The sequence below is a fragment of the Lemur catta genome, chromosome 1 (genome assembly GCF_020740605.2).
Source record: "Lemur catta isolate mLemCat1 chromosome 1, mLemCat1.pri, whole genome shotgun sequence".
Lineage (NCBI taxonomy): Eukaryota > Metazoa > Chordata > Mammalia > Primates > Lemuridae > Lemur > Lemur catta.
In genome coordinates this window covers 111,942,352-111,967,089 of record NC_059128.1, presented here as the reverse complement: position 1 = coordinate 111,967,089, position 24,738 = coordinate 111,942,352, and the positions used below count along the sequence as shown (strand labels likewise).

Here is a 24,738-nt window from a genome sequence, read left to right as displayed (position 1 = left end):
GAACTTGGAGTTGTTCTATTTTGTGTTCATAGACTTTATTTTTTAGAGCAGATTTAGGTTTACAGAAAAATTGCAAAGAAACTACAATAAGTTCTGTATACCCTGCCCCAACACGTACAGTCCCCCGTTATTAGCATCTTGCATTAGTGTGGTACATTTGTTTTAATTGATGAATCAATATTGATACACTGTTACTAGCTGAAGTCCCTAAATCACATGAGGGTTCTCTCTGTGTCGTTGGTTCTCTGGGATTTGACAAACGTGGTATTGCCCTGCATCTGTATCATACAGAATATTTTTGCTGCCCTGAAAATTCGCTGTGCTCCGCTATCCTCACTCCCCTCCCCAGCCTGATCCCTGGCAACCATTGATCTTTTTACTGTCTCTGTAGTTTTGCCTTTTCCAGAAGGTCATATAGTTGGAATCATACAATAAATATATTGCCCTCCTAGACTGTTTTCTTTCACTTGGCAATATCCATTTAGAGTTCCTGCATGTCTTTTCATGGCATAACAGCTCATTTCTTTTTTTTTTTTTTTTTTGCAACAGGGTCTCCCTTGGTCCCTCAGGCTGGAGTGCAGTGGCCCAATCATATCTCATTGCAACCATGAACTCCTGGGCTCAAGAGATCCTCCTGCCTTAGCCTCCTGAGTAGCTGGGACTATGGGCACACGCCACCACACCGGGCTAACATTTTTTATTAATATTTTTATTTTTTCAGAGTTGGGGTTTCGCTATGTTGTCTAGGCTGATCTTAAACTCCTGGCCTCAAGCAATCCTCCCACCTCGGCTCCCAAAGCACTGGGATTATAGGCGTGAGCCACCACACCCAGCTATAGCTCATTTCTTTTTATCACTGAAAAATGTTCCATAGGGATGTACCATACGAATGGAGTTCGTTTATCTATTCACCCACTGGAGGATCTTCTGGTTGCTTCCAGGTCTTGGAATAAAGCCTCTATAAATGTCCCCATGCAGGTTTTTGTTTGGCCATAAGTTGAACGTGTAGAGTGTAGAAAGGAAAGGTTTCTAAGTGCAAATACAGTCATTAGTTTTGCTTCATATACTGCAGTATGAACATTTGGCATTTATTTGATTGTTTTTTTCTTTGCAGATTTTTGGAAAATACCATGTCTAATGGTTATGAAGACCACATGGCCGAAGATTGCAGGGGTGACATCGGGAGAACGAATTTAATTGTCAACTACCTCCCTCAGAACATGACCCAGGATGAGTTACGAAGTCTGTTCAGCAGCATTGGTGAAGTTGAATCTGCAAAACTCATTCGGGATAAAGTAGCAGGTAAAGAAACAGAGCTGTTTCTGTAAAGTAGGTACTGGTGGCCGTCCTGTCAGGTACTGGCTCCTGTGCCTGTGGCTCGTGGTGTCTCAGCTCAGGATAGGGGCAGCCTTGGAACAGTGGCTGTGAAGTTTCATCTTTAGCTCAAATTCTGTTTTTGCACTGCCCTCATGTAAGATCAGACATAGGTTCCCAAAAGAGGAAAGATTCGTTCTAAGACAGCGTGTACGAAGTAAGACAGTGGGAGGGGAGGAAAAATAAAGCACCACCAGAGACAGGAATGCTCTGAGAGCTGAAAGGGGCCAAAGAGCGACTGCCTGACCTGGCTTAGTCTGAACATGTTGGTCAGGTCCCACGTATGGAGGGGACCCTGGTGAGCACCCTGTGGGGCAGGCTTGTCCTTGTCCGTGTTTACCAGGCCCCAACACACAGTCAGGCCCACGTCAGCACAACACTGAGTTACCCCGTGGGCAGTTCTTGTGTTTGGGCCACTCTGACTGTTCACTGTCATGCCATCAACTTGAACTTCTGCCACCAAGTTTGAACTCTGGGGGTGGGAGCTGGGCCACTGAAAGCCTCACTTTTCTGCTCCCTCACAGTGTGACCTCTAGGACTCCGTGTCCCCGTCCATAAAGTGGGGATGGTGGTTCCACCGCCTGATGACACATACCTTATAAGTGTTTGCAGAAGGCCTGGTACCTGTTAAGGCCCTCCTACAGAGTGACTTCTGTTCTGAGAGCATGGCTTCAAGGACTCTGGAGAAAAACATGGAGAGGCTGGGTGCAATGGTTCACACCCGTAGTCCCAGCACTTTGGGAGGCTGAGGTGGGAGGATCACTTGAGGCCAGGAGTTCGAGAACAGCCTGGGCAACATAGTGAGACCCCATCTCTACCAAAAATAAGAAGAACTAGCCGGGTGTGGTGGCGTGTGCCCGTAGTCCCAGCTACTTGAGAGGCTGAGGCAGGAGGATCGCTTGGGTCTAGGAGCTGGAGGCTGTGGTAAGCTGTGCTCACACCAGTGCACTCCAGCCAGGGCAATAGAGTAAGACCCTGTCTAAAAAAGGGAGGGGGGAAATAAAAGAAAAATATGGAGAGACCAAGTAGGGAACTCTCCTCCTACCCCTTCTCCCTCTCTTCCTCCTCCTCTTATTCCTCCCTCTCTGGCAAGCCAAGGAACAGGCAGTCTGCTCAGGGGGCGCTCTTGCTGTCACCCTGGGTGTTTGGACTATGATTCCCTATACTGAAAACTAATTTAAGGGTTAAAAACTTTTTATTATGGAAAATTTCAAGTATACATGAACATAGAGTGACATATTGAACCTGATGTACCCATCATCCTACTGCATTAACCGTCAACATTTTCCCAGTAACATTAAGACACCTGACCCTGGGATGACCCCATAGAGCCCGTCTGAAGGCTCATCAGATGGGAGCACTGAACCCAAAAGCCTTCTCTTCCAACTGAAAGTCTGTGATTTCATAAATGCCTTCTAAACAGGGACTTTAGATAATAGACAAACTTAAACAGTATTGGAATATTCTAGAAGCCACCATCTCTCTCCTCTTCTAGGAAATTATCCTGAATAAGAGAGTCCTGTTCAGAGAGGTTCTGAAGTTCTGTGCTGCTAGCACGTCTTGCCTTGCTCCTCTTAGGGTCTGATGGAAGGGGGTTTGCAGCCCCTGGATATTCCCGGGCGCTGCCATCTAACTGAGCACAAGTTCTCATACTTCAGCTCAGCCCCTTGCTCGTGTTCTATAAATTGAGTGAGTGCAGCTGTAGGAGAAACACCCTGCATCCCACTGTGCCCGTCCCACCGCCAGCATGTGGAACCCTCTTCACTGGCTGGTCCTGGGGCCAGGGCCTTATGTCTCACTGCCCGTTTGTCCTGTAGTCACATCGCTCTGGCAAAACCCTGGCCAGCTGCTCTCTCCTGGAGCCTGAGCTGCCCCTCCAGCAAAGGAGCCTCTCACAAGGCACCCCGGTGAATCTGATCCCCAGCCTCACTCAGCTCGCAACACAGGGTGCCCCTGTCCCCCACGATAACTATTTCAGTGTGTTTTCCCTCCTCAAGCTGAGAACCGCCTCCTTCATGGGTGGGACTAACAGCGTCTCCACATCTGCCCCACATCCCCTGCCCCCTCCCAGCTTCCCAGGAACCTCAAGCTTCCCAGGTACTTCTCCTGGTGTCTCCAGGGTCGCCCAGATGTGCTCTGGTCCCTGCTGTCTTGACAGTAATCCTTCCTAGACTCCCCTGCTCCCTCCAGCTGAGTTTCTCCAGCACTGCGGACACCCGGGACTCAGTGCTGCCCTGGGTGCTATAGGGTGTTGAGCAGCATCCCAGCCTCCACCCATCCTAGCTGTGAAAACTTCCAAGTTGGGAAACCCAAAAAGTGTCCCCAGACACTGCCGCGTGTCCTGTGGGAGGCAGAATTGCCCCCAGTGACAGCCACAGCTCTGTTGTCTTCCCATCTGCAGACTGTTACATTCCCTGTCTCTACCTCCTTCTAGAAGCATCTACTTCCACTGCCTTTCAGGAACCGCTTCCCTGGTTCTCTTTGTACCCCTGAGGCCACACCCCACTGCTCTCATAGCGCCTTCTCTTCCCATCCTTAAGCTCACGTTGTCCTCAGGGTCATCCTCAGGGTTATTCCATGACCCTCTTCTTCAGACACTACATTCAGGTGAGCAGGTTCACCGAGTCTCACAGGTGCCCCCTGCCTGCCACCTCCCTTGCACCAGAAAGCTCTCCTGAGCTCCAGGTCCCTCAGCACCTCAAATTCAATGTATTCCAAACTAATCTAGACTCTCCCACCAGCCAGCCACTTGTTTCCAGTGTCCCCATCTTAGTGTATAGCACCACTGTCCACTCAGTGGCTCTGCCAAGAGTGGCTTCTGGCATGTGTCCCTGGCCCTTGTCCTCTTGAGTGTCTCTTCACTCCAGCCCTTTCCTCCATCTCCCCAGCCACCATCCTAGGCCAGGACACCACCTTTGGCTGCACCATTGCTCTGACCTCTTACCTGGTCCCCCGTGCTCCCTCCAGACTGTTCTCCTTGCTGTGGCAAAGGGGCCTCGTTAACAGCCTCCCTGTGACCCTGTCACTCCCCTCCTCCAAAACCTTCAGGTCCCAGCCGCGTTGGCTTGAGGAGGCCTTCCCTGGCCTGAGCGCCAGATGCTCCGCCAGATGCTCCTAGCTGTGGGTTCCCATGGCAACCAGGCAGCCCTGCACTGTGGGGTTTCCCTGAGGCTGGAAGTTCCTCATCCCCTGGAATGTTGATGTAGTTCCCAGAGGCAGGAGCCTCGTTAGCGTCTGTGGCCCTAGACGCAGCCAGTCAGTGTTTGCTGAGTGATTGGTGCCCGGGATTGGGGGAGAGTGCAGATCTGCATGGACATTTATTCATCCAGCAAATATTTACTGACCGCTGACTGTGGGCTGGGCACTGGTGGCAGGAAGAAGAAGGGATGTGTGGTGGTGGCTGGGGGGAAGGGTCTGTCCTTTGTGCTGGGCTCAGGGTTCAGAATGTTTCTGGCTGGTCTGGGCCTGCCCTCTGTTGGGGACCTGGCGTTGGTTGTTGGCTGTTCTGCGCACAAGCACTAGCTAGAGGGTGCCACTGCAGTGTCCAGCTGTGCTGCTCAGTGTCTTCCTGGGCAGCCCTGCCCTGCTCTTAGCCCTCCACAGTGGCCCAGTGTAGCCCCCAGGGATCAAAGGAGTCTGCCCTCGAGTCACGTCCACCACGGAGTTCCAGCCTCCAGCCTGTTTGCTGGGCTTCTGTCTCGCGCTCCTCTGTGCTGCTCTAGCTGGGATACAGCTCACATCCTTCAGCTCACCCGCTGCATCCCCCCACTACCCCTGGGCCAGACCCAGCTGCTTGTCACTTCTCAGACCCGCCCCACCCTAGCGCTCGTGATTCCTGAACACCATTCCCTCTGCAGGAATGCCCTTCTGTATTTGTCAGCCTAACTGCTTTTTTTCCTTAACATGAGTCATCTTTGTTCCTCACAGAAAAAAATTTAAGCATGAGACAAGCAGAAAAAAGGCCTTACGTTGCCGCGTAATCCCACCGCTGTTAACTTCTGGGTGCATGTCCTTCCAGACGTTTTTCTTTGCACATTGCTGGCTGTAAACAAGCATGTGCTTTTGCAAGATGGGCTCTCTCTCGCCCCTCAAGCTGTGCAGTGAACTTTTCTTCCTGTATCTGAATGTTTTTCCTTGTCACTGAACTGCGTGCTGTCCCGTTATTGTAATGATTGCATACTATTCTATTTTCCATTTTTTCATATTTATAAGCCCCACTGCGGTAAGTATACTGGCACAAATCTTTGCTCACTAGATGTTTCCATATGAAATCTCCCTGGATGTGAAGCAGCAGATGGGGGGAGAGCCTGCCTTCTAAAGGCTCTTGGTCCCTGTCACCAACTCACTCCCAGTGGGGTATCCAGTTTATACTCCATTCTGCGCAGCCCTGGCCTAGTGGGATTTCTCATCTTTGCCAGCCCAAGGAGGGACAGACGACATCCAATCGTGGTGATAAATCATGTTTCTAGTGAAGTTCGTTACTGTTTTCATCTACTTACTGACTTCTGTAAAACACCCATCTCGTCCCTTCCTGTGTTCTTCCTTTTGGGGCCTTTGCTCTTCCTTACTGCCTAGTTAACTCACACGCACCCCTGCAGTCTCTGTCTCTTAGCGAAGTCTTCTCTCAATCACCCGTTGACCGTTGAGGAAAGAGCTCACGGTACCTGCCCTTTCACATGGCAGAGGAGGGCCTTACCCCTGGGCGCCCACCCCCTCAGCCGTGCACCCCAGGTTTATTGGAGGCTCTTCCAGCTCCGAGAAGCCCTAGGAGGTTAAACCATTATGTCTGGCGGTGGAAGATGGAATGCCGAGGAGTTCTGTCCAGTCCTAACCCTTGTCTAAAGAGGGAGAGAAGCACGTTTGGAAATGCAGGGATGCTGGTCAGCGTTTGCCCGGGGGAGCGCCCAGTGGGGCAGCTTTGCTTTCCCAGGGCAGCGGCTCTCAGAGTGCCGTCCCCTGACCACTAGCAGCAACCGGGGCTGAATAAATGCAAGTCTCAGGCCCCACCCAGACCACCAAATCAGCCACTCTGGGTGTTTGACCATCTGCACTTTAACCTTCCTAGAGGGTGATGCTGATGCCAGGCAAGTCAGAGAACCAAAGCTCAAAACCCTTGCCTGTGCCCAGAAAGGGTGGGGGTGTTTCTGCAGTTCCAGGAAGAGAGCTGGGGGAGGGCTGGCCTCTGGGGCATCCCTGGCTCTCAGATCCAGGCTCTTGGCATCCCATATCCCTCCCTCCCACCTCCCCCTTCCTCCCTTCCCTCATCCCCTGCCTGCACCCTCTCTGCCCCATCTCCCATCCCAGGGGCCCTGGCGGCCCCCCAGCCCTGACTCCAGGGCGGCTCGGAGCAGCCTGTGTGGGAGCCGTGCCCACCCCGGCCCCAGGCCTCTCCTGGGGCTGATCTCCCGTGTCCCTGGGTGGGAATTGGCTCTAGCAGGCTCTTTCCCCTGGTGGGCATGGGGTAGGAGGAGTATCTGTAAAAAGTGTGGAAGTGGGGTTTTCACGCCTGCCTGATGTCCTGGGTCCCAGGCTGCTGAGCGACTTAGGGAACCATGGCAGCACCCCACAGGTGCCCCTGGCGCAGGCGGCTTGTGGAGGGACAGTAATCTGGTGGCCTGGAGTAGGCCTCTGCTCCTCCACATGTTTGTGGGAAGCCCCACTCTCCTCACTCTGGAATTGCCAGGGAGCTTGAAAAACCACCGAGGTCAACCATCCTCCACCTCCACCTTCCCCAGTTCTGACTGAATTGGCTGGGACTATGGCCTGGGCAGTGGTGGATTTAGAAAGCTGCCCGGGTGACTCTTACAAGCTGCTGGGGTTGAGGAGGTCGGTCTGTAGTGGAGGCAAGGGTGGGGCTGGGTGAGGCACTTCCGGTCTACGGCCTCACCCGGTGGTGAGAACCAGGGCACCGTCCTTCCTCCCCTGCCTTCCTCCCACCGCCTTCCTCCCACTGCCGCCAGGTGCCTACCGCGGCAGGAGAGCAGGCTTGAGGTGGAGCAAGGCCCATGAGGGGTGTACACAGACTCCCTTCCCTACCCAGGCCCCAACCCCACAAGGCCCTGCCCTCCCCAGGGAGCTGCCCCCCTTCACACCATCTGCAGTCCTCTGGGTGGTCCCCCTCTGCTGCTGTGGTCTCCCCCCTGGACTGGCTCAGGGGTGCCCCTGGCTCCACATCAGCCCTGCCCCACTGCTGCCCACCGCACCCGCCCGGTAGCCACCTCCCAGGCACTTCCCCAGGCTTGTTCGCTCAGCCGCACCGGCCGTCTCTTCTTTCCTGGAACATGCCAGCGTCATCTCTACCTCAGAGACTTGGCATCCGCCCTTCCGTCTACACTGCTCACTCCCAGCCGCGCCGAGGTCTTGGTTCAAGTATCTCCTCCACCAAGGGCCCTCCTGGCCCCTGTCTAACGTGGGCTTGTCCCATCAGCTTCACTCACAGCACAGCGGAGATTGTCCTCATGGGACCCAGGCAGGGCTTGGTTCTCAGGGGCGTGTGCGTTAGTTTCTCGCCAGTTTGCTGTCTGACTCGCCCACGGGGATGAGGCAGCAGCCGTCTCTGTCATGAATATCGTTGACCTCTAGCCGGGCATGAGGCCTGGCACATTGTAGGTGCTCAGTTAATACGTCAGTGCATTGAGGAGGACAGAGGAGGACTCCGACCAGGGAAGGAGGCAATGGCCGCCTGAGGATGTGTGCCTGCCTTAGTGATGTTGGCAGGCTCGGGCACGGGGGCAAAGGGACCTTGAGGACCACCAATCTTGAAATGGCCGGAGGAGGGCCAGTCAAGGAGACAGAAACCTGGTGTTACGTCCTGGAGGCTGGGGCATCCCAAGGGGGTTGGCAGTACCCAGCGCTGGTGAGGGCTCCGGGGGACATGTCCTGAAATGGTCCTCGGGGCAGTGACCATCCTGGGAGCCCAGTTGGGGCCACCAAGCAACGAGGAGGTGAGGAAGCAGGAACTTGGGCTGGGCAGAGACTGAGTTTCTGTGCCAAGAGGAGCCAGCTGTGGCTGAAGACACAGGATTGGAGCCTGGGACACATGAGTCCTCACTGGTATCTGACTTCTCTAAGCCGTGCATAGGCCACCTGAGGCACTGACAGCGAAGGGGACAAGTGGTTCAGGCTCGTGGATGGAGCAGAAGACAGGAGGCCTGCATGCAGGTGGCTCCTGCCCGGTGGAGAGCAGGTGCTAGGGAGGGAGAAAGCCCAGCCCTGCTGGAGCCGTGGGCGGTTGCCCGAATCCCAGGCACCTGTGCTCCGATTTAACGTGTGGTCCGGCCCACTTGTAGGGACCCTGAAGTTCTAACCTAGCTTGGGTGGTTGCTTTCTGAGCTGTGATCCTGACTCGTGCCAGACGGCCCTGGCCAGGGAGTGGTCTTCTTGGGCCCAGCCCCGTAGGCTCTCACTTTGTCCGGGGCTCCGAGGCCAAGGCTCTCAGACCCGTTGAGTTTTGTTAGAAATATGGGGCTAGAGGGTTAGATTTTGGTTTCGTTTCTTAAAAAAAAAAAAAGAGTGGCCTGTGCAGAAGTGCAAATAATTTCTGTAGCTGCTGTGCACTGAAGGGGGGAGTGTAACTCTTCAAGACTCCCCTTAAAATACCGGCTGCACGTCCTGCCTGGATCCGTTACGGGCTGTGTGGAAATTGAGGGAGTAACTTCACAGCCGAGAAACCTGGCAGACCACCCACCTCGGCCCGGTGATCAAGGCCAGTCTCAGCAGTGGTAAGTCACGCTGATGGCCTGTGCCCTCGGTGTGACGTGACAAGAGGGGCACTTCGCCTCTACAGTCCTCCTCCCTGAGACCTGTAACGCCACTTTCACCCTGAGAAAGACCCCAGGCAACCCCAGCCTGAGGAGGGTCTACAGAACACCCCGCCAGCCCTCAGAATCGTCAAGGTCATGAAAATCCAGAACTCACAGCCAAGAGAAGCTCGACTAAATGTCTTGTGGGACCCTGGGGCAGAAGAGGAAAAACTAAGGAAATCTGATAAAGTGTAGACTTAGTTAATAACAACGTATCAGTTATTAGTTAATAACAATGTAGCAAGCTCAGCCTGGTGGCAGGGCCTGGTAGTCCCAGCTACTTGGGAGGTTGAAGAGGGAGGGTCACTTGAGCTCAAGAGTTTGAATCCAGCCTGGGCAATACAGCAAGACCCTGTCTCTAAAAAAAAAAAAAAGAGAGAGAGAGAGATAAATAAAAAGTAATAATAATGTGTTGGGATTGGGTAGTTCATTGTAACTAATGTACAATGTTACTAACAGGAAACTGGGTGGGGGTATGTGGGAACTCTGTGTATTATCCTTGTAATTTTTCTGTAAATCTAAAACTATCTTAAAAAATAGTTTGTTAAAAAAACAAAGTGGCAAAAATAAATATGAATAAATTAGGAATAAAAGTAGCAAAGCTGGGTTAGGCTGTCCACTGAGTTCATGGTCTCCTTGTCAGTGAGGTGGGGCTGGCAGGCTGCCGGGAGGATCTCTGCCTCAGTGGGGCTCCAAGCCCCGACCTGTCGTTGACCTGCCCGTTGTCACCCTCTGCTGGGTGAGGCCAGGCCCTTGTCATGCAGTGGAGGTCACTAGCCTTCGAGCGTGTGGATAACTTGGGAGGGTGGAGATTGTGCCCTTCCTGGGCCACCTCAGTTCTCCTCTGCTCATGAATGTTTGGCCAGATGTTCCTGAGGCTCCTTCCCCCCGCCATGCTGTGTCCCTCCCATGGTGTCCAACGGGTGGTCACTCCTGGCTGTACCAAGTATTTTTAAAAGAGGGGGCAGGGACACCCTGCCTGTAGCGCTGTTTTCATTGGCTGTGGAGAACTGAGGTTTCCAAACACAGTGACTCCCTGCACTTGAGCCGCTGGCGCTGTTGCAGCGGAGTCTGCACTGGGAGAGGCTCTGGAGGCCTGGCCAGGCTGTGAAACAGGGACAGGGGCTGCCTGTGGGGCTGAGGATTCTCTTAGCCTGGGCCTCTCCTTGGGCTCCCTGGCCTCTTCCACCCCACAGCTTGGTCGGGTTGGCCTCAGGTGCGGGAGCGGAAACGGAACCAGCCTGGGTGGTGCAGCAAGCCCTCCCACTCTGGGGAAGGCAGTGGCACGTCCCTGAGGCCACTGCTCTTAAGGGCGTGCTGTGTGTCTACTGTGGCCCAGCCTTTCGACCCCGGTGGACATAGTCCTGCTTGACCTCCTTGTCCCTCTCACTCACTGGCAGTAGGTTTACTGATGTCCTCGTGTTCTCCTTCACAGGACACAGCTTGGGCTATGGCTTTGTGAACTATGTGACGGCAAAGGACGCGGAGAGAGCCATCAACACGCTGAACGGCCTGAGGCTCCAGTCAAAAACCATTAAGGTAAAGAGACCTGATCAACACCTCCTCCATCCCTGTCCTGGGCAGGGGTCTGTGGCATCCTGTGGACACTACAGAGGGGACCGCCAGCACAGCTGCTCCTCGGGGGACCTCCTGTCAGACACGAGCTCGGGGGTGACCATCCCAGGCCTCATGCTGCTGGCTCACGGCCTCCTCACTCAGCCCCACCAGTAAAGGGTCGTGTGAAGGGATCAGCCCAGGGGTCCCTAGGGTGTGCCAGCTCACAGACCGCCCCTCCACAGTCCCCGCCCGCCTGTTTCTCCTGCCACCTCACCACGTTCCTGTCCTGCTGCCGCTGGCTCCTGGCTGGTGGCCACAGCACCACCCACCCACCCTGACCAGTGCTCGCTTCCTGCTCATCATGGCCAGCTATAACCCTTCTCTTGCCAGCATTCACTGGGCACCTACTGTGTGCCTGACAGAGACCAAAATAGACAAACTCAGTGCCTTCATGTGGGGAGGGTGTGACAGTAAACCGGAAATAGAACAGCTATGGGGGAGAGAGGCGGAGGCTTTGAGGGGAGGCTTTCTGATAGCAGGTGACTTGAGGGACCCAGCCTTGCAACACCCTGGGGGTGGCCCTCAGGCAAGGCATGGTGGCTTCCTGGCGTGAGTTAGCAAGACCTCCAGGTCCCACAGACCGGCTTCCCCTGCCTTGCTTCCCAACCTGCTGCGCTCACCACTCCCTCCATCTCCAGTACGGTTCTCTTAGCCCAGAGCCCCTTCCTCTGTGCCCTAGTATCTGTCTTCCAGGTCCCTGATCGTGGGCAGCTCCCACTTCCTGGGCCAACCGTGTCTTTTCCTGACCTTCGCTTCCCCGTCTCGTGTCAGTCCTGGCAGCTTGGCAGCCACCGTGCCCCACAACCCCTTGGCAGGCTCCCTGGGAGAGCATGCCTGCCAGGGTCATCTCTCTTGCTCTGAAGCCGTCTGGACTGAGATGGTCCCTGTGAGCCTTTGGGTCTGCTACATTCCCCCACCCCAGAGGAAGACGCTCCCCCTGAGTCACATCAGGCGCCCAGAAGCGTCCTCCTTGGCGCTGCACCATGGCTGTGCTGCCTGAGCTCCTCTGGGCATCAGAGCTCCTGGGGAGTTGTGGAACACAAGCTCCTGGGCTGCAGTGGCGCCTCCTGAGCCACTCTGTGCGGGTGGGCCCAGGAGCCTGGACTTTTGCCGGCCCAGCAGGGAAGGCTTGTGATCTCTCTGTGGCAGCACACACTCAGCCTAGAGGGTGGCCTTCCATCCTGTCCTTAAACTCTTCCATTCTCTTGGTTACTCAGTGGCCAAACCCTCGCTCAACAGATTGCTCAGACCTGCCTCGTGCCTGTGGACACAGGGTGTGCTGTGGGCTCCTGAGGGCAGGCACAGGGCTCCTGTGGCCTTGGGTCCGTCGTGGGCCCCAAAGGCTCCTTCTACAGCAGAGGCCATGAGCTGCGCGTCATAGCGTTTCTACCTGAGCAGGGGCCTTTTGTGCCGCCCCTTGCCCGTCGTCCTGGCGTGTGCGTGAGGAGGCCGGCTCCGCCTTGGGCAGCCCTGCCTTCTGCCAGCAGAATCTGGTTCTCGGGAGCTGCCCGCCACTGTCCTAGTTCTGCAGAAACAGGCCAGCTTCTTGTGGGTGTGACAGCCTGAGCTGTCACTTCTCCATGGGTCTCCCCTGAGGATGCCCAGACCTGGCTTCTCTAGCCATCCCCCTGGGCGTGCTCCAGGGTTCTTTGTCATCCCAGCATGTCTTTTCACTCAGCAAACCTTGCCACGCCGCTGGCCACTTCCTCAAGGTGGAGGGACTTCAGATCACTTGCCCTGCCTTTGAGAGCCCCCCCGTTTAAGGGTGACCCCTCTGGGCAGCATGGTGAGGGCTGTGACAGAGTTGTGTAATTGCCTCATCTGGGGATTTTTGTTCAGTATTGGTCTGATGCCAGTTCCGTTCTGACCACTAGCCACCCAGAATTGGGGCAGCCCCCACGAGTGTAAGGGCATGGTCCCTGACAAGGCTGCCCTTACTTCACACTGCACTTTGGAGGGCCCCAGGCCACCTGCACTTCTGATCAACTGGCCACAAGTTCGGGGGTTCCTACGACCCCTTCAGGTTCCATAATTCAACAGAATGACTCCCAAACTGGCACTGCCGATGACAGTTTTATTACAAAGGACACAAGACAGGACTTGTCAGCTAAAGAGCCACACAGAGCAAGATCTGGGAAGTTCCCATACACAGAGCTTCTGTGTCCCCACCCTATGGGATCAGGGTACATCACCCTCCCTGCGTGGCCACGTGCTCACCAGCAGGTGTCGAGTGTTTTTACCAGGGTCTCGTTATGTGTGCAGGATTGATTGCATCCATCTCCCACCCTCGCCCCCAGCCCCCACCCTGGAGGTCCGGTTGATAGCACGTGGCTCAAAGCCCCAGCCGCCCAGTCACGTGGTCTGTGTTTCTGGTGACAGGGCCCTTTCCTCAGCCTTCTCTTAGCACAAGCTCAGGTGGGATCCAAGGGCTTGTGAATAAAAAAGACAAATTCCAAGGATTTTAGAAGCTTGTCATCAGGGACCTGGGACAAAGACCAGCCAAATTCTTTATTATACAGCAGGTGTGGACTGAGGGCCAGGCCCCCTGCTGCGTGCTGGGGCTTCCATGGCCCGTGGCCTGCCCTTGGGGAGCCTAGCAGTGCACACAGATCACTATAAGATGGCCCCAGGACAGGCTCGGAGCCTGTGTCAGCGGGCAGTGCCAGGGAGCATTCCCTGAGTCAGAGTTGAAATGTGGGGAGGAGGAGTTGGCCAGGCCAGTGAGGAGACGTGAGGGTATTCCCAGCATAAGGACTCTCAGAAGCCCAGGGCCAGGATGGTTGCACTGGAGGAGATCTGGTGGCCAGGCACGTTCTGGGAACTGCAGACTGTCCCCAAGGCCAAAGCCCCGCTCCTACCCATGTAGGCAGGGCTTTCGGAAGGCTCATGTGTGTCCTCGGGGCTCTGCAATCCCAGCCCACACAGCTAGCCTGAAAGGCCCTCACCCTCACCTCGTCCACTCTGTCCTCTTTGGTCCTGAGGTCATTTCTATTGGTCTCAGAGTCGAGAGTGAGGAGTCCTGTCCCCATCCACCTTTTCCCCGTAACAGCAGCCCAGGCACCCATGATGCGAGAGTGGTGTGTGGAGGTGACAGGCTCACACACAGCCTGCCTGGGTGCAGCTCGGTGTCCCTGCCAGGTGCCTGTGTGATTCACACGAACACTTACCAAGGGCTCGTCTCACTTGTCCCCCCACAGCCCCATGAAGGATGATCCCCAGCTTAGGAGTGAAGAAGCTGTTGTTTCGAGTAGTGAAATAGCTCTGCCGAGGTCGCGGAGGGAGGGAGGGGCAAAGCCGAGGTTAGAAACTGGCTGCTGTTAACCCCAGCTCTGGGGCTATGCCCTGGGAGCAATGTAACTCCTCTCACCTATAGAAGGGAGCCCACAAGGCTGAAACGCAGGCAGCTGGGCTTTCTTAGTGACAGCTGCTGTCCATTCACTCATTCAGCAGATGTTCCTGATGCCTGTCCTTCACCTAAATCTGTTCTGGGTGCTCCAGGTAGTGGTGAGCACACAAGTCTTGCACTTCTTAGAACCTGTTCTGCACAGTTAAATTAGTAAAATACATGGAGTGCTGGGTTGGGATAAACGCAGTGCAGGATGACTACGCAGGGACAGGAGGGGCCGGCATGGATGTGGGTGGAGGGGTACATGGCAAACCAAGTAGTCAGGGACTTGTAGGACTTTTTGTGGGCTGCCGTGGCAAAGTAGCATGGGCTGGGTGGCTTAAACAACAGAAATGTCTCATCTCACAGTTCTGGAGGCTGGAAGTCCGAGATGAAGGTGTCATTTAATATTGAACATCTGGGTGTTGGACTCAGGCTTCCTCCAGAACTCACAGGCCCCATCTGGGCTCCCGCGGCAAGCTTGCTTATTGGCGGGGGGCCTCACATACGCTCCCAGCTGTCTTGCCCACTGCACCGTGGGCCCCTTGTGGGGAGGGACCAGGTGCTGTCTCCAACACCAGTGCGTTGTCCAGCACGTCGGAGAGGTCATAGGGCGTGGGTCCCAGCCCTGCCACACACCAGCTGTGGGCCCTTGGTCTCTTTGTTTTGTGAAATAGGAATAATGTCCACCTCACTGGGGGTGGTGAGGACCAAGTGAGAAAGTGCTAGGAGGTGTCCCGGCCCACAGTAAGCTACCAGCACGTGCTGCTGCAGGTGACAAGCGTTAGTGATGAGAAACTGTTCTGTGTGGCTTTTCCTAGCCCCCAAATTTAGCACCCTCCCTTGATGCTTTGGCTACGCTAATTCTAGAAAGTGGTTGTGCTTTCAAGGTGTCGTATGCTCGCCCGAGCTCAGAGGTCATCAAAGATGCCAACTTGTACATCAGTGGACTCCCGAGAACCATGACCCAGAAGGACGTGGAGGACATGTTCTCTCGGTTCGGGCGAATCATCAACTCCCGGGTCCTTGTGGACCAGACCACAGGTACGGCCGGCGGCCCGGGGCACGTGGGAGGGTTTTCCTCCAGGCTTTCTCAGGAAGACACTGTTTGGTGTTTAAATGACATTAGTTATTCCAGAAATGAGGACAGCATGGAAATGAAAAGACACTGCTTTTGTTTGATGAGGCTGAGGAGACAAGATGGCATTAAAAAAATAAAACACAGGATTAGGCCAGCATTTTATTTATGGTGAAAACACCAAGAAGTTCTGGCACCTTCCCACAGGCACCCAAATGTCCTGGCCTTGCCTGTGAATGGGGTGAAAAGGCTGCCACAGCCCCAAGCGCCCACATTCCTGTGGCCAGAGCTGCAGGGTCTGCTGTTTCCAACGAGCCCTTCCTCATCTCCAGGATCTGGTGCCCCCTGCAGGGAGCACAGCCAAAGCGCAGAGGGCACAAGCAGCAACTTCCTTTCGTGGGTGGGCAGTCCTGGCCGCCTCTGCGCTGGGCTTGGGCTCTGGACTTTGCATGGCACCATCAGGCACAGATGAGCTGGGGGTGCCCCCATGTGCCCACGGCTGTGTTCTGGTCCCACTGTCCAGCCTGCCTGTCCCGTGGGCAAGGGACTGGGACGAGGGTGGCCCCACCAAGCCCTGCGTGTGGCCCCATGTGGGCAGCAGGGCACTCGGGTCAGCTCTGTTCCTGGCAGGGGCAGGAATGTGCCGACTAACCGGAAAGGAAGAGTCTCAGCTCACAGAGCGCAGCGGAGCCCACTGAATTGTGTGCGGCTGCCTTGTGCGTTCTCTGCACACGGACTATGTGCACACCCCGTCGGCTGTGGTGTTAAACTACACCAGGTAGTTGGGCCACAGGAAGTCATGCTCTGAGGTGACCTCCCTTTTGAGAGACCAGCAGCCCTCCTCAGGTCATGCAGACCTACAGGAGCCTGGAGATTCATCTGTACCCGGGTGGGGCCTCCCTGGACTGTGACAGAGGGTGTTGGCGGTGCACGTGCTTTGTCCTGTGTCCCCTGAGCTATGTGCCTGGGGCAGGCGGCCTTGCCAGCTGCCCTCCCCTCCTCCCAGCCAGCTGTGGAAGCCCTGCCTGGCATGCGCTGCCCCTTTGCTGCTGGGCTGCAGTCCTGGGCTGGGACCCGAGGAGGGGAAGAGGCCACCTCGCATTTCATGGGGGTGCTGGGTGCCGCCCATAGCCTGGCACAGACACCACTGAGAACCAGGCTTGGCTGGAGGACAGGGTCACACATACTGCCTCCTTCATTCTGCCTTCACTCTGGGGAGAGTGTGGGGGATGCCAGGTACTTGGTAAACACTGCCTGCCCCGCCCCCCCCAGTCTGTACCAGAAGAGTTTCCTGTGGTCCCTGAAGTCCCCTTACTCACCTTCAAGTTCCAGTGGAGAGGGAACAGCCAGTCAGTGGCCCAGTGCATGGTTCATTCCCTCACCGTTTGGGCATCCGAGTGGGTAGCCGAGGACCCCGGGTCAGGCGGCTACCACACCGGCCCCGTCCTCTTCTGGATCCCACGTAGCCAGCTTTGCCTTGGCCCGTCTGTGCCCAGCCATAGCCCAGCACTGCTGAGGGCCCCTCTTCTCAACTTGGAGTCCCCCCACCCCTGACAACGCATCACCAGCCACATAGCGTTCCTGGGGCTCCCCTCAGTCTCAGGCAGACACAGACCCACCAGGCTGAGGGAGGTCACTTCTGCAGATAGCTTGCCTGTCAGCTGGGGACACTGCCTCCTTTCCCCAGGGTGTCGGGGGCACCTCAGTGTTGCCCCACAGGGTCAGCTGCAAATCTCTAGGTTGCCCGAATGATTTCTTCACATCCTTGCAGGAGGATGGAGGGAGGTGGAGAGAAGAGGGGCGGGGGCGAGGAGGCTCCCCTCCCCTGGGGCTGTGGCTCCCTCTGCTGGGGATAGAAGGTGCTTTTTGCAGATACCTCATGAGTCCCCAGGGAGAAGGGGAGAGAAATGCAGGGGGGAGGGGTCTCTGTGGGGTCTGCCTTCCTAGGACCTGGTCTTTAGCATTAAAGAGATGAGGATGTTCTCTCAAGGAACCTTTACAACCTGAGCCGACAGAACTCGATTTGTCTTTTAATTTCTTTGCTTGTTCATGTTAATTGGGAACTTTCTAGCTTATTCGTCTGGAGAGTGTGCTATTTCTTGGTCTCTGCTCTTAATTCCAAAAACACTAGCAAACAAACCCCATAAAAATGCAGAGCCATCTTCAAACAGTGTGCATTCGTCAGATAATTTAATGAACTCATATCCCTCACGTTAAACACCATCCCTCTCCCCACTCGGGTCTCCTGCGTCTCACGTGGGCAGGTTGAACTGGAAGGCATGCTCCACAACCAGACGAGGAAACCACATGTGCACACAGGCTTTCTCTCCGTGGCCTTGAGGTCTTTAGAAACGGGGTGAAACCACCTCCCCGAGGCAGCTCCCCGTGAGCCCAGCCAGCTCCGGCTTTCAGTTGTGTTGGCCTAAAGTTAGGTTTGCGTTGAGGTTTCCAAGACTGACTAAGCTGTCATCCGTGCCGCGTAAGAGTAAATGAAAACAGCATCTGCCGAGGGCATGTTCTCAAGTGTTCCTTCCGAGCTGGAGTGGAGATGTGGGCTCAGGCCCCACAGTCTTTCTGGCGCATGTGCGTACTGCTGGGTCTGCACTCTCATAGGGCCCGTAGTGTCACAATTGTAGGGGCAGCTGGTGGGACCCTCTGGGGAGGCCGTGAGGAGTGGACCTGGTGGCGGTCGTGTGCTCACTTGGCTGTCATCCAAGGCCTTGGGCTAAAGGCCTTTGCCTGGAGAAGCAACCCTGGCTCAGGACAGATGTTGTCTGGCCGTCCTGAGAGTGTTTAGATTGGGGCTGTCTACCACCAGCACACCCTTGACCCCAGCCCAGGGACAGCATTCTCAGACTGGCCCCATGCTTTGGCCTCCCCATTCCATCATTCTGTCATTCCTTCTCTCCAGGAGAAGGTGCTAATCTGCTTGGCCTGCCCTCACCCCCTACCCTGCAGCCACATCCTGTTCCCAGCCTACTCACCAAGTCCCTGGAGGGACGGGGTCTGCTCACTTTCTCCTCCTGGGCTGAGGATACTCATAGGCGGGGGGTGAAGGATGGCTGAGCGCCCCCTCTGCTGCTTTCCTTGGCGTCTCACACTCCTGCTGGGTTGACCGGACTCCGCCCTCAGCAGTCAGGCCTCAGGTGACTCAGTTGAGGTGGCAGGAGAAGGTGCCCTCCCAAGGCAGTGGAAGGCCATGCCAGCGGGACCCTGGCCCTTCCCAAGCAGGGGTCCCAGACCTGCCTGGTGGGTCTGTGGGTGGGTTCAGCTCCGTTGTGCGTGCCTGGGTGGTCGTCTGGCTTCATTTGATTCTGAGGGCAAGTTGCAGCCCACAGGAGGTCACAGGATCTGAGAGTGGAGTATCTTAGAGAGGAGTGAGGTAGCAGCAGCAGAAAGGAGCTGGGAGAGGTGGAGGGGGTGGTTACAGGACCCCACGCTCTCCTGGCAGGAAGAAGAAGATGCACAGGCTGGGTTGGGCACTCAGCAACCAGCAACCCAGGCAGGAAGCCACGAGTCCTGCCCACCATTGCTCCTTTGGTGGTCCCCAGAGGCGGCAGCTGGAAAGACTGCCTCCGAGCCCAGGACAATTTCTAGGGCCAGGCCCCGACCCCTTGTTCCCCACTCACCCCTCATGCAGTGGCAGGTACCTGGCCACTAGGTAGTGCGGTGAACGTGCTCTCTCCAAATGTTGGTTGCTTTAGAAAAGAGGTTTGGGGTGTTGGTTTGGGATATCTGTCACCAAAATATCTCTTGGCATGGAGGCAGTGGAGTCATTGCTTACCTCAGAAGAAAGCCTGAAACCTTAGTCTTTTATTAGTCATTGTTTTCTTCTTTAATCTGTTTATTTGTTTTCATATTTAGGTTTTTGTTTATTTCATTAACCAGACATCCGGTCTGAACTTCAAGAGATTGACTTGACTCTTGCTTTTCAGCTTTGAAAGTCCTTGCATTTTTTTCCCCTAATTCCATTTTTGTTGGTTTGTTAAAAAGGTTTGTCCAGAGGGGTTGCGTTTATCCGGTTTGACAAACGGTCGGAAGCGGAAGAGGCAATTACCAGTTTCAATGGTCATAAACCCCCAGGTTCCTCTGAGCCCATCACAGTGAAGTTTGCAGCCAACCCCAACCAGAACAAAAATGTGGCGCTCCTCTCGCAGCTGTACCACTCGCCGGCTAGACGGTTCGGAGGCCCCGTCCACCACCAGGCACAGAGATTCAGGTGGGTCTGGGGCTGGCGCACTGGTGCCCCTTAGAGCTGCGAGTGTTCCCGCCGCTGGGCCGCCACACAGCGTGGGAGCCGCTGGGGACTCTGGGCTGATCCCATCACACACACAGCTGTATTTCAGAATCATTTCGTGGCTCCATGCCACCACCTCCATCAAAAAGACGTCCCTGTGAAAGCCGTTTACTTCCTCTGGGGCGTTGTCTTTCACTGGAGTCAAAAAGGTGGCACCAGTTCCCACAGGCTACTGGGGCACAAGCTCACAGTGCTCCAGGGCGCAGTTTTGAGCCACACAAGGACGGAGCTGAGAGTTTAAAGACGGTTCTGTGTCCTTGGGAGAAAAGCCATAGGTGTGCTCAGGTGAGACGAGTCTTCATCCAGAGTTTTTAGACAGGTTTTAGACATTTGATCAGCAGCTCTAAGGCAAACTCTTTTTGAACACTGGCCTTGTGGAGTTGTTTTTATATGTGAATATTATATGCCTTGTGTTAACAAGCCCCGTCCTAGAGGGAACAGTTTCCTGTATTCCTCAGTCTTTCCCTGCTGAAATGGTTCTAGCTGCCTGGATCAAGTAGAGTCGAGATGATTAGAGTCAGTAACTTGGACGACAAGGTCGAGTGTGCCACTGCCGGAGCAACAGCGGGTCTCTGTTTAGGGGTTGTATTGTTTCGTTTTGGTCAAAACCTTGAGAAGTGGCACAAGGGCTAATCTCAGGTGTGATGGATTTTTCTCCACAACTTCTCAGATTTCCCGTCTTTGTTTTAAGCAGCGAGGATGATCGGCCCCACCTGCTGCCCCACGTGCCGCTTTGAGGCCGCAGAGTTACCCAGGGCTCTCTCTCAGCTTGCATTCCAAAGCCGCCTGCCTGCCTGCCTGCCCTGGCTTTTCTCGTTTAACAGAGGCTGGAGAAGCGTCTCTGGACAGAATCGAGTTGGATTTTAAAATCCAAGTTTAGAAGTGTGATAATACAACCAGAATTTCTTCTGATGGGGCAAGGCACGTAGGTGGCAGCGTTCGTTCGGCGAGTTACTTGATGACCCGGAAGGGAGACCAGGGAAGTTTGGAGGAGGAGAAGTGGAACTTTGGTCCCATTAACCAGGACATTTCTGGTCAAGCAGGAAGCAGTAGAGCAGACAAAGGGACAAATGCCATGGAAAGAAGGGGGCGGAGGGCGGGAGAGGCAGGAGACACAGACGCGCCATCAAAAGGCGACTGAGATAAGAGGGAGAGACCCAGGAGAGCATGCACTGAGATAAGAGGGAGAGACCCAGGAGAGCACCGGCATTTGCCGTCAGTTCACATCACACCCAGGAAAGCCCCGAGGTAAGGGAAGGAGCAGTTCTCCATCAGAGAGGACAACTGGGGCGCAGATTCACAACTGTGGGGACCAAACAAATCAGCTCTCATCAGCAGGAAAAAACCACCTGCCAAGAGGAATCCATAAGAATGAGAATCATTGGAGTTAAAGGTGGTGAAATATTACCATCAGATGATTTTCATTACAGTAGCACTGTGAAAATGTAGGGAACTGTCATAACTTGGGCCCACATTTGGTTTCCCAGGGAGTAGCTGTGATGTCTGGGGGAGCAGGGGACTAAGCCAGTACCCCACGCAACCCCGGGGGAACCGAGGTCCATTTAAAAGTTGGACCCTCTTTCCACTCCTTGGTGAAAACCAGCCTGACTTAGTGTCCTGCAGATACCTGTGTGCCCCTCCCACTCCTTGTCATTGATAACTGTGGTCTCACTGTTGTCCCAGACAGCCTCAGGACCACTCAGAAGCCACCTGAGCCGTTTAACCAACCTAGATATCCTGGTGCAGGCTGTTTAAAGTTATTCTCATGATTTTAGAACCATAGCCAGTGCTGTATCTTGAATCCTCCATGTCTGCATTGAAAATAACCCTCGGGCTGGTGAGCTGCACCCTGGGGACTTGTCACTCTCCTCTCGTGTCTATCAAGACAGCAAATCAGTTTAACTGCACCTGAAGGCTCCCGCTCACCCCCTACTCAGGCCTGCAGGGCCCTGCTTGGTCTAATGGGCCACACAGCTTGAAACCCACATTTATTTGGGGGCAGGTAATGCTTCTTCGACTGCACTGTGCAGTTTCATAGATGCTGCATTGCCTTCAAATATTCCTACATTGATCCTAAGATCTTTACTTTTTTTTTTTTGAGAGAGAGAGAGAGACAGGGTCTTGCTGTGTCACCCAGGCTGGAGTTCGGTGGTGCGATCACAGCTTACTACAGCCTTGAACTCCTGGGCTCAAGTGAGCCTCCTGCCTCGGCCTCCTGAGTATTTGGAACATACCCTCAGGCCCTGCTGATTTTCTTTTATTTTTTGTAGAGATGGGGTCTTGCTGTGTTGCCTAGGCTGGTCTTGAGCTCCTGGCCTCAGGTGATCCTCCCACTTCCGCCTCCTGAAGTGCTGGGATTACACCAGCATTTTGGGGGGCCACTGCACCCAGCCTGACCTTTACTTTTTTTAATTTGCAAAACATCTGGGGGCAGTGCAGCTTCAGAACAGTTTTGTCGTCTATCTTAATCCTTATTGCAATGGCCACACTTATTCAGAAGGCTTATTTTTGATGTAAATGAAAGTGTTACTATGGAAAGGGTCCCACATGTGTGGTCAAGTTTGGTGACCTTGCTGGTGTCTACCCTGGACCCCGTCCCCCCACCAGTTCACAGCCTTCCGGTGTTCAGCTCCAGCCCTCTCGACGTGTTGTCTGGAGCTGTGGGAGGAATTCTCCCTGAGCCCTGCAGTGGCCCCGGGCAGGGTTGTCCTCTAACCAGAGGCTGCTGGGCTGTGAACCTACAAGGGGAGTTCATGATGAGGGGAAGGTATGAAATTTAGAAAAAGAAAAGAACTTCCGCAGCCCCAGCCCCAGCCCCACCATACACGCACAGAGTTCTAGGAAAGAGTTTCCTCCTGGAGAGATAAGGATGTAAAAGCACCTGCAGAGTGCTTTCACCACAGAGGAGGACTTGGAGGAAGCTCCATCATTTCACATGTGGGAGATTGCCAGGCATGGTGGCGCACGCCTGTCATCCCAGCCGCTCAGGAGGCCGAGGAGGAAGGATTGCTTTGAGCCCAGGAGTTCAAATGGAGCCTGGACAACATAGCAAGACCCCATCTCTGAAATAAGATAAAATGTGGGAAGCAGCAGGAACAACTAAACAGGCCCCCTCTCCCCCCAGCACACACACACAGTGGGAGGTGTGGACACGACTGACTGGGCACCTCAGAGTTGGTTCCCTACAGAGCAGGGATCTCACCCCTCCCCTACCATACTGAATTCCTTTCAGTTTAAAAAAATGAAGTCATGATTTTGACCAATGCAGGTGTCCCAGGCTTGAGCACCTCTGGCAGCGGCAGCACAGGAAGGGAAAGGGCCCAGTGTATGAGGTCAGCAAGTGTCTGAGCCATCCTCCCATCCCCAGCAGCCCCTTGGCATGGCCGCGCCTGCCTGCGCTGAACTTGACCTGAACGCTGTGTTCTCTGTCCGCTAGGTTCTCCCCTATGGGTGTAGATCACATGAGTGGGCTTTCTGGTGTCAATGTCCCAGGAAATGCTTCTTCTGGCTGGTGCATCTTCATCTACAACCTTGGCCAAGACGCCGACGAGGGGATCCTCTGGCAGATGTTTGGCCCCTTTGGCGCCGTCACCAATGTGAAAGTGATTCGTGATTTCAACACCAACAAGTGCAAAGGGTTTGGCTTTGTGACCATGACAAACTATGAAGAAGCTGCAATGGCCATAGCCAGTCTGAACGGCTATCGCCTGGGGGACAAAATCTTACAGGTTTCCTTCAAAACCAACAAGTCCCACAAATAACTCGCTCATGCTTTTTTTGTACGGAATAGATAATTAAGAGTGAAGAAGTTGAAACTTTTTTTGTTAGTGTACAACTCATTTTGCGCCAATTTTCACAAGTGTTTGTCTTAGTCTGAATGAGAAGTGGAAGGTTTTTATACTCTGGGATGCAACCGACATGTTCAAATGTTTGAAATCCCACAATGTTAGACCAATTTTAAGTTTCGTAAGTTATTTCCTTTAAGATATATATTAAACAGAAACCTAAGTAGACTGCATTGACTAACCAGTCCCTCTGGATGGTGGTGAAACTGAAGCATGCTTTAACTTCTAAGACTGTCTAACACTCGTTTCATTCGATGTCTCCACAAACTGGATAAAAAACAAAGTGATTTTTTAGTTTTAGTTTTTAAACTGAAGATGTTAGACAGATGCTGAGTGTGCGTTTTCTCAACCTTCAACATTTTAAGCGATTTATGCTTTGGTTGACAGGAAGTTGCTTTCCCAGGCAGGTCCCGTTGCCACCTCCTGCTCACTCAGTCCTGGGCTCTGCCAAGTGAGTGGTCCTGGGAGTGGCAGCGGGCCCGTCCAATGTGAGCCACCACCAGGGAGGGGGGCTGCATGCCGGGCCGGGCCCTCCAGAGAAGGACACAGTGTGTTTCGTAAGCCCAGGCACCAATGGGAACGGACCAAAGAGTTTCAGGGAAACTCCAGTATATTCCAGAGTCAGATCTGAGCTCCAGGCACGCCTGAAGATGTGTTGCTACTCTGACATCCTGAATTTCTGTCCACACATTGCATGCACGGTGCCCCACACGTCGGATACTGTTGTTCATGATAATTTCTCCAGTTTCCAAGAGCTTTTAACATAGCTTGAAGGCGTACAATAGCTCTATTTTTTAATAACACAGAAACATTTGAGCATTGTATTTCTCGCATCCCTTCTTGTGAGCGCTAGACTTTTTTCTATTTTAGTCGGATTTTGTTTTGGAATTTTGCTTTCATATAGAACACTCAGCAGAAAAGTACTTCACTTCTTGCCAGTTATCCTATTAACAAAAACCTTTGATTTGTAGTTTTAAAGATTAACCCTCAAAAGTTCTCTTCATAACTGCCTTGACATTTTGGGTTGTTCTGTTCTGTTAATTTTCTTTTGCTTTTTTGTGTTTTTTGTTTGTTTTTACTTTTGCATTTAAGACCATTAAATTTGATTTTGTTTTGCTCGAATTTTGTTTTGTTTTTTATTTTACCTTTTCTTTCTTTTTGGCTAGGTAAAGTGCAGATGGCCCAGCATTCAGGGAGGACTCTTAAGATCTTAAGAAACAAATAACTTGCCTCAAGAAAAAGCATTTCTGACTCTGTGACATAGGAACGCACAGTCACAGATTGGTGGTTTTTAAACTGGGAGCCAGTAGGAAGAGTCCGAGAGAAGGCCCGAGAAGTAG

The 24,738-nt window shown here is 53.9% G+C and overlaps 1 protein-coding gene across 2 annotated transcripts in view; it reads left to right on the top strand.

Moving 5' to 3' along the window:
- Nucleotides 1–24,520, top strand: part of ELAVL1 (ELAV like RNA binding protein 1) — a 34,450-nt gene extending 9,930 nt beyond the window's left edge. Inside the window, exons 2-6 of one of the 2 annotated variants that reach the window (XM_045547751.1) lie at nt 1,115–1,302; nt 10,612–10,715; nt 15,069–15,222; nt 19,250–19,475; nt 22,990–24,520. In XM_045547751.1, coding sequence (XP_045403707.1) covers nt 1,131–1,302; nt 10,612–10,715; nt 15,069–15,222; nt 19,250–19,475; nt 22,990–23,314 — 981 coding nt within the window. In that variant the 5' untranslated portion in view covers nt 1,115–1,130 and the 3' untranslated portion in view covers nt 23,315–24,520. Of the gene's footprint in view, nt 1–1,111; nt 1,303–10,611; nt 10,716–15,068; nt 15,223–19,249; nt 19,476–22,989 lie in introns of those variants that run through there. The other variant, XM_045547760.1, reaches the window with a different exon arrangement.
- Nucleotides 24,521–24,738: the final 218 nt, after the last annotated feature.